A 16,538-nucleotide genomic window follows, 5' to 3' on the forward strand; every position below is an offset into this window, starting at 1 on the left:
CAGTTACCCTCCCAAGCAGACACTATTTATATAATGTATTGTGCAAGTGTGTGTGATATACTGAGTACTGCATAATGTTAGTCAAGGCGTATTAACTCCTTAGTTCAGTTGGAAGAGCGTAGATTTAGCATTGTTGCACATGGTCATACCCTTAATTTGAAACAGAAAAATTGTATTTATAGGTCACATACGTCATCAAAGGAAGTATACACTATGAAGATATATGTGGTTACAAAGGCATATTTCAGCTGGAGATGTACATATAAATATTCAATTCTTAGACTAGAAATATGGGCTAATTCATCTTGGGTGATCAAGTATTTTTATCATTTATCAGATCGATAGAAAATTTTGCTCAGGTAATGTAGGTGAAATAAATGTGATCAAGTACAGTCATGTTCCACCTTGCACATAATGTATCATAGGATGACCTAGATGGATATAGCAAGATATATATATATATATATATATATATATATATATATATATATATATATATATATATATATATATATATATATATATATATATATATTCCTGTTTGTAAAGAATATTGAAAACAGATATTTAGCAATATATATATATCCATGATGCAGTGTATATAAATATATTCACAATTAAAGACACCATAACGTAAAATAAGGCTTTTAATATACTGTAGTTCCCAACAAATGTAGATCAGCACAAAGAGAAATTCAACAACAAAAACAATATAGTGCTGAAAAGCCCATTTGACGTCAACATGAAACAGTTCATTGAGATTTGAGTAACTTGTTGTAGTAAGCCAAAACTAAACCGCATTCCCCACAGCGGCGGATGATTCTAACCAAATGTATACAATCTGTTTGCATTTTATTTCGTGATTCCGTTATTTCTAATCCTTGTCATATTTGTCGGATAAAGATACCATTCGCAGATGGCCTACGTTTTAGGAAGACACATATTTTTGACAGCTTTCCGATCAGACTTGCCCGTAGATGTTCTTGGTAGATCATTAAGAAACACAATATGCCTGGGTACGTAGACATTTTCCGTAAACTTTGCATCTTCTGTGATGTTCAGTTCTCGTTTGATAAACTCACGCAGGGATTCTTCGGTCAAGGTCGATCCGTCCACTCTGACAACTGCAGCACATGGAACATCATCCGCGTGACTTTGGTCCTTGATGGCGAAGACCACCACCTCCATAACATCCGGGTGCCTTTTTACGTATGCCTCAATGAAAGACGGTGTAATTTTGTTTCCTGAAATTTGCATCACATCAGACACTCTACCCAATACCTCCAGATGTCCCGCTGAATTGATTTTACAGAAGTCGTCTGCTTTATACCAACCAGAAGAGTCAAGGACTATCGCTGTTTTCTCAGGGTCATTTAGATATCCCTTAAATTGAGGGGACGAGCGTATGTAAAGCTCTCCTTTCGAACCTCGAGGAACAACGAAGCCATCCTTTCCAACCACCTTTAATTCCATACCTGCTAGAGGTAACATGCCCATAATTTCATCCCCCCGCGGTTCAGATGAACGATAAATCTTTCCTGCAATCATACCAGCTTCTGTGCTACCATAAAGGGCTGAAAAGGCATCATATACCTTACCTTTGCCCTCGAAACAAATTGGCGGAATAGGTTGGCCTGATACAATAACTGATTGAAATTTCCAAAGAAAGTCTTCTGATCCCGTCATTTCTAGGTAGAAAGGAACTACAAAAAATCCACAGTCAGGTTTTTCCTTATGAATGATGGTCTTGGTGAATTGTACAATCTCTGAATATGATGACAACGCCAGCGTGGTTTTCTGAGTAACTCTTGTTCCGCCAACTACCATTACAAATCCTGGGTACCCGCCTTGCCAGAAGAAGGGTCGATCATTGTAATAAATGGTACCACTGTCTTTCTTTATATCCACATCTAAAAGAAAGGCATAATCTTCACCATATTTGACAAATTCGTAATGGCTTTTTTCGACCACTTTCGGAAATCCCGTACTTCCAGAGGTTTGAAGCACAGCTGCTTTATCTTCAGGGTCAATTTCAGGCAGTTCAGTGTTGTCATCACAAAAAATACTGGCTATTGTTGGAAATCCTTCATGTGATCCTATCGGAGAAAGTGCTATCAGCCATTTCAAAGCAGGGATATCAGATTGCAATACACCTCCAGTGTTTTGATCAACTTGAGCTATTCGTTGCATTACTTCCCAATGAGAATCTCTGAGTCCCGGATCAAAGAGGATTGCCTTGCATCCGCCGACTTTGGTCAGAGTTCTTTTGATACCATCTCCACTTTTGTCGTGGAACGGAAAGTATACCGGGCAAGCCTTGGCAAATAGAACCCCATAGGTACCGACCATCCATTCAGACGTGTTGTTTCCTCCGATTCCGACATAGTCCCCTCCCTTTACACCAATACGAGTAAGCCCCTTTGCCAACTTGACGGCATCGTTGTAGAATTTACCGTAAGTTATCGAGGTTCTGGTCCCGTCGTGGCTGTAACAAACAATGGCTTCTCTATCTGGTTGAATGGTTCCCCATTTCTCCAAAAGTTTAGTAAGCGTAGTATACGGTGCAGCGGAGATCCTCTCGGACCGTAGATAACTGCCTATGTCCATATCCATCTGCTCTGCAAAATTCACCAAATAGTATTTAGGTTTTCAAAACAGGTCAAGACTATAGCCAGTTCGAGTAATGACTGTTTTTTAGAGCAGTGTCGCTTAAAATTGTGTCATTTCAGCGTGCACTGATTAGCATGCGTTAGTTCAAGCATGAAGGCAAAATGAAACACACAATTAAATGATATATGTATATATATAATTACATTACGAACGTTTTGCATTTAGCACCGCCCATTCTCAACCTAGAAAATGGACAAGTTCGTGTTTATCTGTATTCACTGACTATAACCCAAGACCAAAGTAGTTTACATGATAGCAAAGTTTACATGATACATAAATATTCTTACCTCCTGCTAGATTGTAAGAAAATCACTGGCTTACAGCAGTCACATGGAGACAATGTATAATCCATACATAGTAAAAAAATATTGGCCCCTTTGCTTTCTCCGATTAAAACTTGTAATATTATTTCCATTGTTATATTTACTTTTTATCATTAAAAAAAGGCAGTTGGTAAGATATAATCGCTACACGACTTGTAGTTGACCTAATATGGTGTATACATGGTCAGTAAATTTACTGACCATGTATATGTATAAACCATATTAGGTCAACTACAAACCATGTACATGTATCTCCAAGTGCCTATCAAGGTTACAATCAAGAGGCCCTTGGACCTTAATGGTCACCTGATCAGTAATACCGAAATATTAGTTTAAAAAGGGGGCATCTCATGGGAGAAAGCGGTTTAAGTTTTGAAACGTGTGCCCAATCCAAATTGTATTCATGTGCAATAAAAATATTTTCAAATCAAATTAATTATTTTGAAAATTTTAAGCTAACATTTTTAAGAATTATGCTTAATGTTATTACACCAGCTACTGGGCATACTGTTGCTATCCCAACACTTTTGTCTAGAAATCAACAATATAACAAAGTTGCAAGCACCCAGTTCAAATTATTTTATAAACTACATTGTTATACTTTCATGTTGAATACTGAAATCTGATTGGTTAAGACGCAGTTAATAATATTTACTATTACCCTCAGCGTTAGCAACGCACTTGGCAACGGGTAACATTAAAAAATGTTACATGCGCGAAAATTATGCGCGTACGGTTCGCTGTAGAATTCACGTTATTCCTATATAAAAGCAGTAAAATTTTCTTAAAATTTTTAAAAAAGACATTCAGTATAACAAAATAAATAGTGCCTGTTTGGGAGGATAACAGTTGAAATTGACACCCCTCGAAAACCATTGTCAACCTCCGCTTCGCGTCGGTTGACAATGGTTTTCTCGGGGTGTCAATTTCAACTGTTACCCTCCCAAACAGGCACTATTTATATAATATGACATGTTTAATATCCAAAATTGTGCGCTCCTAACAATTTGAACACTTTTTCCATTACTTTCAGCCACATTAATCTGGTCTTTAGAAATAAAATAGTAATTTTAAATACATTACATTGTCAGAATTTTGTGAGAGGGGAAGAAGTATTGTTACATTTTAAACATCTTACCGTTAATGTATCGCTCTGTAGCAATAAAACACTACAAAGGACTAACGACGCGTTTAGACTGAGTGAAGGCCGGTCATCTACCCATGAATCCGGACAGAGGAGTAACAACCGGAAAATGGAAACTGACAAATTGGTTTAAAAAAAATACCAGGGTCCTTGACAATAAATACATGACTGTGCATGTGTTTATTTACATGACATATCAGTATACACAAACATCGTGATGAGAAAAATACAATGCATTGTAAATTAATTTAATAAAAAAAAAACAACAACGGTCGGTTGTTCTTCTTATGATTTTTTGACGTGTTCTTGTGTAAATTTTCCGGTGTACAAGTATGTGTATGTGTCTGTGGTTAAGCACTGAATATTCTCATTCTCACTTGATTGAATAAGATATGAGCCAACTTTGCACTGTTTAGTTTGTTTGAAAGTAAAGCAAGATAAGTGAAAATAAATATGTTTATAATGACAGCTTGTGCAGCCACACGTTCAGTCCATCTGATATATATATATATATATATATATATATATATATATATATATATATATATATATATATATATATATATATATATATATATATATATATATATATATATATATATATAGATATATATAGATATATTCCTGTTTGTAAAGAATATTGAACAGACAACAGATATTGTTTAGCAATATATTTATCCATTATGCAGTGTATATAAACATATTCACAATTAATGACACCATAACGTAAAATAAGGCTTTTACTATACTGTAATTCCCAACAAATGTATAATTCAAACATGACAAACAGATCAGCACAAAGAGAAATTCAACAACAAAAAACAATATAGTGCTGAAAAGCCCATTTGACGTCAACATGAAACAGTTCATTGAGATTTGAGTAACTTGTTGTAGTAAGCCAAAACTAAACCGCATTCCCCACAGCGGCGGATGATTCTAACCAAATTTATACAATCTGTTTGCATTTTATTTCGTGATTCCGTTATTTCTAATCCTTGTCATATTTGTCGGATAAAGATACCATTCGCAGATGGCCTACGTTTTAGGAAGACACATATTTTTGACAGCTTTCCGATCAGACTTGCCCGTAGATGTTCTTGGTAGATCATTAAGAAACACAATATGCCTGGGTACGTAGACATTTTCCGTAAACTTTGCATCTTCTGTGATGTTCAGTTCTCGTTTGATAAACTCACGCAGGGATTCTTCGGTCAACGTCGATCCGTCCACTCTGACAACTGCAGCACATGGAACATCATCCGCGTGACTTTGGTCCTTGATGGCGAAGACCACCACCTCCATAACATCCGGGTGCCTTTTTACGTATGCCTCAATGAAAGACGGTGTAATTTTGTTTCCTGAAATTTGCATCACATCAGACACTCTACCCAATACCTCCAGATGTCCCGCTGAATTGATTTTACAGAAGTCGTCTGCTTTATACCAACCAGAAGAGTCTAGGACTATCGCTGTTTTCTCAGGGTCATTTAGATATCCCTTAAATTGAGGGGACGAGCGTATGTAAAGCTCACCTTTCGAACCTCGAGGAACAACGAAGCCATCCTTTCCAACCACCTTTAATTCCATACCTGCTAGAGGTAACATGCCCATAATTTCATCCCCCCGCGGTTCAGATGAACGATAAATCTTTCCTGCAATCATACCAGCTTCTGTGCTACCATAAAGGGCTGAAAAGGCATCATATACCTTACCTTTGCCCTCGAAACAAATTGGCGGAATAGGTTGGCCTGATACAATAACTGATTGAAATTTCCAAAGAAAGTCTTCTGATCCCGTCATTTCTAGGTAGAAAGGAACTACAAAAAATCCACAGTCAGGTTTTTCCTTATGAATGATGGTCTTGGTGAATTGTACAATCTCTGAATATGATGACAACGCCAGCGTGGTTTTCTGAGTAACTCTTGTTCCGCCAACTACCATTACAAATCCTGGGTACCCGCCTTGCCAGAAGAAGGGTCGATCATTGTAATAGATGGTACCACTGTCTTTCTTTATATCCACATCTAAAAGAAAGGCATAATCTTCACCATATTTGACAAATTCGTAATGGGTTTTTTCGACCACTTTCGGAAATCCCGTACTTCCAGAGGTTTGAAGCACAGCTGCTTTATCTTCAGGGTCAATTTCAGGCAGTTCAGTGTTGTCATCGCAAAAAATACTGGCTATTGTTGGAAATCCTTCATGTGATCCTATCGGAGAAAGTGCTATAAGCCATTTCAAAGCAGGGATATCAGATTGCAATACACCTCCAGTGTTTTGATCAACTTGAGCTATTCGTTGCATTACTTCCCAATGAGAATCTCCGAGTCCCGGATCAAAGAGGATTGCCTTGCATCCGCCGACTTTGGTCAGGGTTCTTTTGATACCATCTCCACTTTTGTCGTGGAACGGAAAGTATACCGGGCAAGCCTTGGCAAATAGAACCCCATAGGTACCGACCATCCATTCAGGCGTGTTGTTTCCTCCGATTCCGACAAAATCCCCTTCCTTTACACCTATACGAATAAGTCCCTTTGCCAACTTGACGGCATTGTTGTAGAATTTACCGTAAGTTATCGAGGTTCTGGTCCCGTCGTGGCTGTAACAAACAATGGCTTCTCTATCTGGTTGAATGGTTCCCCATTTCTCCAAAAGTTTAGTAAGCGTAGTATACGGTGCAGCGGAGATCCTTTCGGACCGTAGATAACTGCCTATGTCCATATCCATCTGCTCTGCAAAATTCACCAAATAGTATTTAGGTTTTTAAAACAGGTCAAGACTATAGCCAGTTCGAGTAATGACTGTTTTTTAGAGCAGTGTCGCTTAAAATTGTGTCATTTCAGCGTGCACTGATTAGCATGCGTTAGTTCAAGCATGAAGGCAAAATGAAACACACAATTAGATGATATATGTATCTATGTAATTACATTACGAACGTTTTGCATTTAGCTCCGCCCATTCTCAACCTAGAAAATGGACAAGTTTGTGTTTATCTGTATTCACTGACTATAACCCAAGACCAAAGTAGTTTACGTGATAGCAAAGTTTACATGATATATAAATATTCTTACCTCCTGCTAGATTGTAAGAAAATCACTGGCTTACAGCAGTCATGTGCAGACAATGTATAATCCATACATAGTAAAAAAATATTGGCCCCTTTGCTTTCTCCGATTAAAACTTGTAATATTATTTCCATTGTTATATTTACTTTTTATCATTAAAAAAAGGCAGTTGGTAAGATATAATCGCTACACGACTGTAGTTGACCTAATATGGTTTATACATGGTCAGTAAATTTACTGACCATGTATATGTATAAACCATATTAGGTCAACTACAAACCATGTACATGTATCTCCAAGTGCCTATCAAGGTTACAATCAAGAGGCCCTTGGACCTTAATGGTCACCTGATCCGTAATACCGAAATATTAGTTTAAAAAGGGGGCATCTCATGGGAGAAAGCGGTTTAAGTTTTGAAACTTGTGCCCAATCCCAATTGTATTCATGTGCAATAAAAATATTTTCAAATCAAATTAATTATTTTGAAAATTTTAAGCTAACATTTTTAAGAATTATGCTTAATGTTATTACACCAGCTACTGGGCATACTGTTGCTATCCCAACACTTTTGTCTAGAAATCAACAATATAACAAAGTTGCAAGCACCCCAGTTCAAATTATTTTATAAACTACATTGTTATACTTTCATGTTGAATACTGAAATCTGATTGGTTAAGACGCAGTTAATAATATTTACTATTACCCTCAGCGTTAGCAACGCACTTGGCAACGGGTAACATTAAAACATGTTACATGCGCGAAAATTATGCGCGTACGGTTCGCTGTAGAATTCACGTTATTCCTATATAAAAGCAGTAAAATTTTCTTAAAATTTTTATAAAAGACATTCAGTATAACAAAATAAATAGTGCCTGTTTGGGAGGATAACAGTTGAAATTGACACCCCTCGAAAACCATTGTCAACCTCCGCTTCGCGTCGGTTGACAATGGTTTTCTCGGGGTGTCAATTTCAACTGTTACCCTCCCAAACAGGCACTATTTATATAATATGACATGTTTAATATCCAAAATTGTGCGCTCCTAACAATTTGAACACTTTTTCCATTACTTTCAGCCACATGAATCTGGTCTTTAGAAATAAAATAGTAATTTTAAATACATTACATTGTCAGAATTTTGTGAGAGGGGAAGAAGTATTGTTACATTTTAAACATCTTACCGTTAATGTGTCGCTCTTTAGCAATAAAACACTACAAAGGACTAACGACGCGTTTAGACCGAGTGAAGGCCGGTCATCTACCCATGAATCCGGACAGAGGAGTAACAACCGGAAAATGGAAACTGACAAATTGGTTTAAAAAAAAATACCAGGGTCCTTGACAATAAATACATGACTGTGCATGTGTTTATTTACATGACATATCAGTATACACAAACATCGTGATGAGAAAAATACAATGCATTGTAAATTAATTTAATAAAAAAACAACAACAGTCGGTTGTTTTTCTTATGATTTTTGACGTGTTCTTGTGTAAATTTTCCGGTGTACAAGTATGTGTATGTGTCTGTGGTTAAGCACTGAATATTCTCATTCTCACTTGATTGAATAAGATATGAGCCAACTTTGTCTTTGCACTGTTTAGTTTGTTTGAAAGTAAAGCAAGATAAGTGAAAATAAATATGTTTATAATGACAGCTTGTGCAGCCACACGTTCAGTCCATCTGATATATATATATATATATATATATATATATATATATATATATATATATATAGATATAGATATAGATATATATAGATATATTCCTGTTTGTAAAGAATATTGAACAAACAACAACAATTGTTTAGCAATATATTTATCCATTATGCAGTGTATATAAACATATTCACAATTAATGACACCATAACGTAAAATAAGGCTTTCACTATACTGTAATTCCCAACAAATGTATAATTCAAACATGACAAACAGATCAGCACAAAGAGAAATTCAACAACAAAAAACAATATCGTGCTGAAAAGCCCATTTGACGTCAACATGAAACAGTTCATTGAGATTTGAGTAACTTGTTGTAGTAAGCCAAAACTAAACCGCATTCCCCACAGCGGCGGATGATTCTAACCAAATTTATACAATCTGTTTGCATTTTATTTCGTGATTCCGTTATTTCTGATCCTTGTCATATTTGTCGGATAAAGATACCATTCGCAGATGGCCTACGTTTTAGGAAGACACATATTTTTGACAGCTTTCCGATCAGACTTGCCCGTAGATGTTCTTGGTAGATCATTAAGAAACACAATATGCCTGGGTACGTAGACATTTTCCGTAAACTTTGCATCTTCTGTGATGTTCAGCTCTCGTTTGATAAACTCACGCAGGGATTCTTCGGTTAAGGTCGATCCGTCCACTCTGACAACTGCAGCACATGGAACATCATCCGCGTGACTTTGGTCTTTGATTGCGAAGACCACCACCTCCATAACATCCGGGTGCCTTTTTACGTATGCCTCAATGAAAGAAGGAGTAATTTTGTTTCCTGAAATTTGCATCACATCAGACACTCTACCCAATACCTCCAGATGTCCCGCTGAATTGATTTTACAGAAGTCGTCTGCTTTATACCAACCAGAAGAGTCTAGGACTATCGCTGTTTTCTCAGGGTCATTTAGATATCCCTTAAATTGAGGGGACGAGCGTATGTAAAGCTCACCTTTCGAACCCCGAGGAACCACGAAGCCATCCTTTTCGACCACCTTTAATTCCATACCTGCTAGAGGTAACATGCCCATAATTTCATCCCCCCGTGGTTCAGATGAACGATAAATCTTTCCTGCAATCATACCAGCTTCTGTGCTACCATAAAGGGCTGAAAAGGCATCATATACCTTACCTTTGCCCTCAAAACAAATTGGCGGAATGGGTTGGCCTGATACAATAACTGATTGAAATTTCCAAAGAAAGTCTTCTGATCCCGTCATTTCTAGGTAGAAAGGAACTACAAAAAATCCACAGTCAGGTTTTTCCTTATGAATGATGGTCTTGGTGAATTGTACAATCTCTGAATATGATGACAACGCAAGCATGGTTTTCTGAGTAACTCTTGTTCCGCCAACCACCATTACAAATCCTGGGTACCCGCCCAGCCAGAAGAAGGGTCGATCATTGTAATAGATGGTGCCACTGTCTTTCTTTATATCCACATCTAAAAGAAAGGCATAATCATCACCATATTTGACAAATTCGTAATGGGTTTTTTCGACCACTTTCGGAAATCCCGTACTTCCAGAGGTTTGAAGCACAGCTGCTATATCTTCAGGGTCAATTTCAGGCAGTTCAGTGTTGTCATCGCAAAAAATACTGGCTATTGTTGGAAATCCTTCATGTGATCCTATCGGAGAAAGTGCTATCAGCCATTTCAAAGCAGGGATATCAGACTGCAATACACCTCCAGTGTTTTGATCAACTTGAGCTATTCGTTGCATTACTTCCCAATGAGAATCTCCGAGTCCCGGATCAAATAGGATTGCCTTGCATCCGCCGACTTTGGTCAGAGTTCTTTTGATACCATCTCCGGTTTTGTCGTGGAACGGAAAGTATACCGGGCGAGCCTTGGCAAATAGAACCCCATAGGTACCGACCATCCATTCAGGCGTGTTGTTTCCTCCGATTCCGACAAAATCCCCTTCCTTTACACCTATACGAATAAGTCCCTTTGCCAACTTGACGGCATTGTTGTAGAATTTACCGTAAGTTATCGAGGTTCTGGTCCCGTCGTGGCTGTAACAAACAATGGCTTCTCTATCTGGTTGAATGGTTCCCCATTTCTCCAAAAGTTTAGTAAGCGTAGTATACGGTGCAGTGGAGATCCTCTCGGACCTTAGATAACTGCCTATATCCATATCCATCTGCACTGCAAAATTCACCAAATAGTATTTAGGTTTTAAAACAGGTCAAGACTATAGCCAGTTCGAGTAATGACTGTTTTTAGACCTAGTTTTGGCTTGACCTTCAAGAGCAATGTCGCTTAAAATTGTGTCATTTCAGTGTGCACTGAATAGCATGCGTTAGTCCAAGTATGAAGGCAAAATGAAACACACAATTAAATGATATATGTATCTATGTAATTACATTACGAACGTTTGGCATTTAGCACCGCCCATTCCCAACCTAGAAAATGGACAAGTTTTGTGTTTATCTGTATTCACTGACTATTAACCCAAGACCAAAGGATGATTTCCATTGTTATATTTACTTTTTATCATAAAAAAAAGGCTGTTGGTAAGATATAATCGCTACATGACTGTATTTGACTTAATATGGTTTATACATGGTCAGTAAATTTACTGACCAGGTACATGTATAAACCATATTAGGTCAACTACAAACCATGTACATGTATCTAATAGTGCCTAACAAGGTTACAATCAAGAGGCCCTTGGACCTTAATGATCACCTGATCAGTAATAGCGAAATATTAGTTTTAAAAGGGGGCCTCTCATGGGAGAAAGCTGTCCAAGTTTTTAAACTTGTGCCCAATCCCAATTGTATTCATGTGCAATAAAAATATTTTAAAATCAAATTAATTATTTTGAAAATTTTAAGCTAACATTTTTAAGAATAATGCTTGATGTTATTACACCAGCTACTGGGCATACTGTTGCTATCCCAACACTTTTGTCTGGAAATCTACAACATAACAAAGTTGCAAGCACCCCAGGTCAAATCATTTTATAAACTACAAGATGACATGTTTAATATCCAAAATAGTGCGCTCCTAACACTTTGAACACTTTTTCCATTACTTTCAGCCACATGAATCTGGTCTTTAGAAATAAAATAGTAATTTTAAATACATTACATTGTCAGAATTTTGTGAGAGGGGAAGAAATATTGTTACATTTTAAACATCTTACCGTTAATGTTTCGCTCTGTAGCAATACAACACTACAAAGGACTAACCACGCGTTTAGACTGAGTGAAGGCCGGTCATCTACCCATGAATCCGGACTGAGGAGTAACATCCGGAAAATGGAAACTGACAAATTGGTTTAAAAAAAAAACAGGGTCCTTAACAATAAATACATGACTGTGCATTTTAAAAGCGTAGGTGTTTATTTACATGACGAATCAGTATACACAAACATGATGAGATAAATACAATGCATTGTTAATCAATTTAATAAAAAAAACAAAAAACAACAACAGTCGGTTGTTTTTCTTACGATTTTCTGACGTGTTCTTGTGTAAATTTTCCGGTGTACAAGTATGTGTATGTGTCTGTGGTTAAGCACTGAATATTCTCATTCTCACTTGATTGAATAAGATATGAGCCAACTTTGTCTTTGCACTGTTTAGTTTGTTTGAAAGTAAAGCAAGATAAGTGAAAATAAAAATGTTTATAATGACAGCTTGCGCAGCCACACGTTCAGTGCATCATTATGAGCATGTACATGTATATATGTTTGGGAGTATATGGTGCAAAAACTGATTTCGTTTATTCCGTGAAATACAATTTACATAATTTCATAGTTTATGTATATATTGGGATCGGGCGTTGACACGTAGTTGAACTTTTGTTATTTTAAGTCCGACTGTGATGTACTATTCGTAAAAAAATAGCATTTTACTCGTAACTGTAAATATGGCTGTTGTACACAATTCAGACCCAAATTAATTTTAGAAGCCTGCTTGGGAAGAGGAAATCATGCTTATTGATTAGGTCGTATTTTAATACAATTTCACATTTTTATTAATAAAATTTATGATAATATTTTCTAATCAAAAGTTTTATATCATTATCTCATTATCCTTTAATAATGAACATGAAAAGAAAATGTTTCGGAATTTAAGTAATTTTAAAAACGACTTATTAACAAGAGGCCAACATGCCTTAACGGTCGTCTGAGTATATACAGACCTGTCGAGGAATCAAATTAAGCTTCATTTAGGGGGGGGGGGGGTTAAAATATTGTAATCACGCCCCCTACCCCAAATTCATGCAACAAGGGCTATGAAATCTATAATCTGGGTGAAAAACTTTTATAGCGAGTGTCTAATGAAAAGAAGGTGCATTCAAATGATATGAATTAATTTCCCCATAATTTGTTTACTGTCAAGATAGCTTTAATGTGAATATGTTTTTTGAAACTAAACTATAAATGAATACAAGTATATACCTATCTTTACAAATAATATCAAAGATGCGAACATTTGCTTTTGTAAATATAGGTACTGGGTATATACTTATATTTACGAAAGAAAATAACGTTTGCATCTACCTAGATCAAGGCACAGAAATAAAGGATAAAACTTTCAAGTTTGGGAGAAACGGGCTACTGCTTAACTTTGTGGAAAGCCTCGATCCTTTACATTGCATTGGTAACCGGTTTCCTTCAGGGAATCTTATATACCATGTATTATACCAGCTGCTGTAAACAGATCTAAATAGTATAGAGCTCCAGTAAGTATTTAAATTCAGAACTGGCATGATTCATTTCCATTTTGGACTGCAACAGTGTATACATAAAGTGCTATTTTATAACCTATTAAAAAATTTACACAGAGAAAACAGTTACATTATCTTAAGACAAGTGGATCAATGCATGGATATTCTATGTCACTCACATACCCAGAATATTTTTTTTGAAATGTAACTACATGTATCTTCATTCTATCCCAAGAATTATACAAAGTGATCAGTAGACCTATATGTTCCACTCATGGGGGGGGGGGGGGCATAGCTTCCCCCCCCCCACCATTTTTTGACAAGTTTAGACCTAACCATTAGGCACATAGCATCATGGAGGGTTCAGCCCCCCCCCCCCCACTTTTTCTCACAGCAAAGATAATAGTTCCTAAATTTACCTTGAAATGATTGAAATATTAAGAAGTTGGAGTCATAGGTACAAGATTTCTGAGGATTAGTCTAGCCATCCCCCCCCCCCCCCATAAACAGTCCAAATTGGAGAAAATTAGAGATAAGTCATGACAATCAAATAATATGTTAATTTATTTTGTAAACCTTTTAGCCTACAGACAGCAATATACAAAGTATCATAACTGTATAAGATATACCATGGACATGAAACTGTACACAATGAAAAGAAAATGGTGGAACTGCTTTATGACATCTTGTGATTGCTTCCATAGTATTTGTGACATATATACCACACAACCAAGACAACGCTGTGTGTTCTGTAATTGGTTCAAGGCCAATAACCAGTTTAAATAGGGACTAGTTAGAGAGTAGTTGATGGCGCTAGAAACAAAGAGTTTGGCACAAAATGACACAGAACTGAAGACACATGATCAGCACACTGTTAGGTTCTCCCCTGCATAGTCAGAACAAGAGCTTGGTTTCATTACATTGTCTACATGATGATTGGATTCCTTTATTTATTCTGCTGCAACAGAATCATATCACAGTTAAACAAAAACAGAAAAAAATTTATCAAGGAAATATGTCTGACCTTCTTTGATCAGAGAAAACATATACGGTAGACCCTGATGTGCATGATTTCATTATATTAAAGGAAGAACTCAAGTTGATTATAGGTCTACCTAGACAAGTGAACATATTATCAACTTAAAAAAGTCTGATTGAGTACAGGTGTATAACATGTTAAAAAACATACATCATAAATGGAAGAGTGAGAAAAAAATCACCATACATGTTTCTTTTGTAAAATATATTGCACACCTTTTATAAGAAAGGCCTCTTGGAACCATGTTCAGTGAAGTTACTTACATTTAACATAATTGTAAGCCTTAAAATGTGTCACATTAATATATCTTAAAACGTTCAAGTAAAATTTTTTCCAAAAACTCAGACTTTAAAAGTTCAGGGAAAATGCATGCAAAATTGAATGAGAAAGCACATAGTTTGATGTCACATGACCATCAGTTGACTGACTTGTCTTTTAATAGTACGAATGAGAGCTGATGGTGACTAGTATGACAATGTCAGCAGTTTTGATATGAATAGTTATAACATTACCAGTATCAATAGTTATAACATTAGTATCAATACTTCTGCAATACTGATACACATATAGCACTACAGTGTCAATATGCATGGAAACAGTCTCCATGGCAACACAGGGAAGTTTTGGTACATCACTTCCTTGGATAATGTAAACATTTCACAACACAGCAATATACATGTATTTGGAAACATAATAATCACTGTATCCATTGTTTTTGATTGGATAATAAATAAATATTCTGTGACATCACTTGTGCACATAAAACCTCACCTACCGTACACTCACAAGCAATCTCACATTAGCACCACTAGAAACCATTCATTCTCATCCTAGCTCATTGAATTTGTCCATTTCCATGGCACAATTTGATTTGTGTCTATTAATGTAGGAAATCACAACACATTAACAGATGCTTTGAGTATCAATATGGAACAGAATTCTCTTGTAACAGTTCATTTGTCCATTTGATTATTTGGCACCCTCACTAGAAACAATGTGATAACAAATTACATCATGTCTATTTATATCACCTATTGCTAGTCTTTCGGAATCGGATGCTATTGCAGTCATCTGACAGCTCAGGATACTGAGTGGGGGTTTGTGCATGTATATACTGACCCGTGTATCCCCGGGCCGACCCGTGGGTCAGGATTTCATTTACTTCATATGAAGTCCATTGATACTGTGACGTGAGGGAATTTTGTAGAATCCATTTTTCTCTCCGCCATGCATGATTGACGGCCCTTTCCTTGGCATGGTTTAGAACTCGCTGTCTCTCGATTTCCAAACTCGTGCCATATCGGATGTTTATAATAGAATGCTTGCCATGCAGCTTCACATCCATTTCTGGTTTTCTGTGGGATGTCCTCTTTACCGTCACATTGAGCCCATTCTCATACCGAATTTCATCATTATAAATGCCAAGAGTTTTCAGATCCTCTTCACCCTTAGAACTATCTGGTTTAACAAAATAGTGGACGTCCTTTCCATTAATAATATACTGCAGATCCAATATCTCGGATCCATTAATCAGCACCTGAGCCAGTTGTTTGGACCAGATGGGGGTGTTATCCATCACCCCTACAGCTACGTGACCGTCATGATACGACAGTGTCACACCATCCCCGAGGATGCTGGCCACAGCCGCAAAGTGTACCTCCCTCCTTGTCTGAAGTGGAGAAAGTTTGGACTGTGGAACAATGGACAAAGTAAGCAGGCTGTCCATATCTTGAAGGAATGTACACTCGAAAGCTGAGGATGTTGGAAGAAGTGAGAGGTCCGTGTCTTTCTTTTTTGGGCGAATCTCTCCTGTGTAAGACACATCTGGCGCAAGACTTCTGATGTCATATCCCAGCATAGACATCCACTCGGTCACAGCTGAATT

At 36.9% G+C, this 16,538-nt stretch overlaps 4 protein-coding genes across 26 annotated transcripts in view; all 4 read right to left on the reverse strand.

Annotated features, from left to right (window-relative positions):
* Positions 1 to 850: 850 nt before the first annotated feature.
* LOC105324586 (medium-chain acyl-CoA ligase ACSF2, mitochondrial) lies at positions 851 to 4,309 on the reverse strand. Of its 4 annotated transcripts, none has more exons than XM_066075737.1 (2): positions 4,132 to 4,309; positions 851 to 2,618 (listed from the first exon to the last, which is right to left on the reverse strand). In XM_066075737.1, exon 2 carries the CDS (start codon positions 2,611 to 2,613, stop codon positions 922 to 924), a length of 1,692 nt encoding a protein of 563 aa, XP_065931809.1. In that variant the 5' UTR covers positions 2,614 to 2,618; positions 4,132 to 4,309; the 3' UTR covers positions 851 to 921. The 4 variants fall into 4 exon arrangements, with proteins under 4 accessions (XP_065931809.1, XP_065931808.1, XP_011422021.3 ...); XM_066075736.1 differs by having other exon boundaries at positions 851 to 2,613; positions 4,132 to 4,308; XM_011423719.4 differs by lacking the exon at positions 4,132 to 4,309 and adding an exon at positions 2,958 to 3,516 and having other exon boundaries at positions 851 to 2,613.
* Positions 4,310 to 4,863: 554 nt separating this feature from the next.
* On the reverse strand, positions 4,864 to 7,507 carry LOC136269751 (medium-chain acyl-CoA ligase ACSF2, mitochondrial-like). Of its 2 annotated transcripts, none has more exons than XM_066075739.1 (2): positions 7,209 to 7,507; positions 4,864 to 6,864 (listed from the first exon to the last, which is right to left on the reverse strand). In XM_066075739.1, the coding sequence occupies exon 2, from the start codon at positions 6,862 to 6,864 to the stop codon at positions 5,173 to 5,175; it is 1,692 nt and encodes a 563-aa protein (XP_065931811.1). In that variant the 5' UTR covers positions 7,209 to 7,507; the 3' UTR covers positions 4,864 to 5,172. The 2 variants fall into 2 exon arrangements, with proteins under 2 accessions (XP_065931811.1, XP_065931810.1); XM_066075738.1 differs by having other exon boundaries at positions 4,864 to 6,869.
* Positions 7,508 to 9,035: 1,528 nt separating this feature from the next.
* LOC117680969 (uncharacterized) lies at positions 9,036 to 12,263 on the reverse strand. 2 transcript variants are annotated; one of them, XM_034443640.2, is made up of 2 exons: positions 12,083 to 12,263; positions 9,036 to 11,074 (listed from the first exon to the last, which is right to left on the reverse strand). In XM_034443640.2, the coding sequence occupies exons 1-2, from the start codon at positions 12,188 to 12,190 to the stop codon at positions 9,383 to 9,385; spliced, it is 1,800 nt and encodes a 599-aa protein (XP_034299531.2). In that variant the 5' UTR covers positions 12,191 to 12,263; the 3' UTR covers positions 9,036 to 9,382. The 2 variants fall into 2 exon arrangements, with proteins under 2 accessions (XP_034299531.2, XP_034299529.2); XM_034443638.2 differs by having other exon boundaries at positions 9,037 to 11,079; positions 12,083 to 12,239.
* Positions 12,264 to 14,159: 1,896 nt separating this feature from the next.
* Positions 14,160 to 16,538, reverse strand: part of LOC105324492 (teneurin-m) — a 67,064-nt gene continuing 64,685 nt past the window's right edge. For all 18 annotated transcript variants that reach the window (XM_066075744.1, XM_066075747.1, XM_066075746.1 and 15 more), the window contains one exon: positions 14,160 to 16,531. In XM_066075744.1, the coding sequence (XP_065931816.1) occupies positions 15,681 to 16,531 (851 nt within the window). In that variant the 3' untranslated portion in view covers positions 14,160 to 15,680. The remainder of the gene's footprint in view (positions 16,532 to 16,538) is intronic.

This window comes from Magallana gigas, chromosome 2 (genome assembly GCF_963853765.1).
Source record: "Magallana gigas chromosome 2, xbMagGiga1.1, whole genome shotgun sequence".
In the NCBI taxonomy this organism is placed as follows: Eukaryota; Metazoa; Mollusca; class Bivalvia; order Ostreida; family Ostreidae; genus Magallana; species Magallana gigas.

Coding starts and splice junctions, on each gene's coding strand:
- LOC105324586 (XM_066075737.1), bottom strand. CDS start 2,613: ATGGATATGGACATAGGCAGTTATCTACGGTCCGAGAGGATCTCCGCT.
- LOC136269751 (XM_066075739.1), bottom strand. CDS start 6,864: ATGGATATGGACATAGGCAGTTATCTACGGTCCGAAAGGATCTCCGCT.
- LOC117680969 (XM_034443640.2), bottom strand. CDS start 12,190: ATGTTACTCCTCAGTCCGGATTCATGGGTAGATGACCGGCCTTCACTC. Junction 11,075..12,082: donor TACAGAGCGAAACATTAACG/GTAAGATGTTTA, acceptor TTTGCAGTGCAG/ATGGATATGGATATAGGCAG.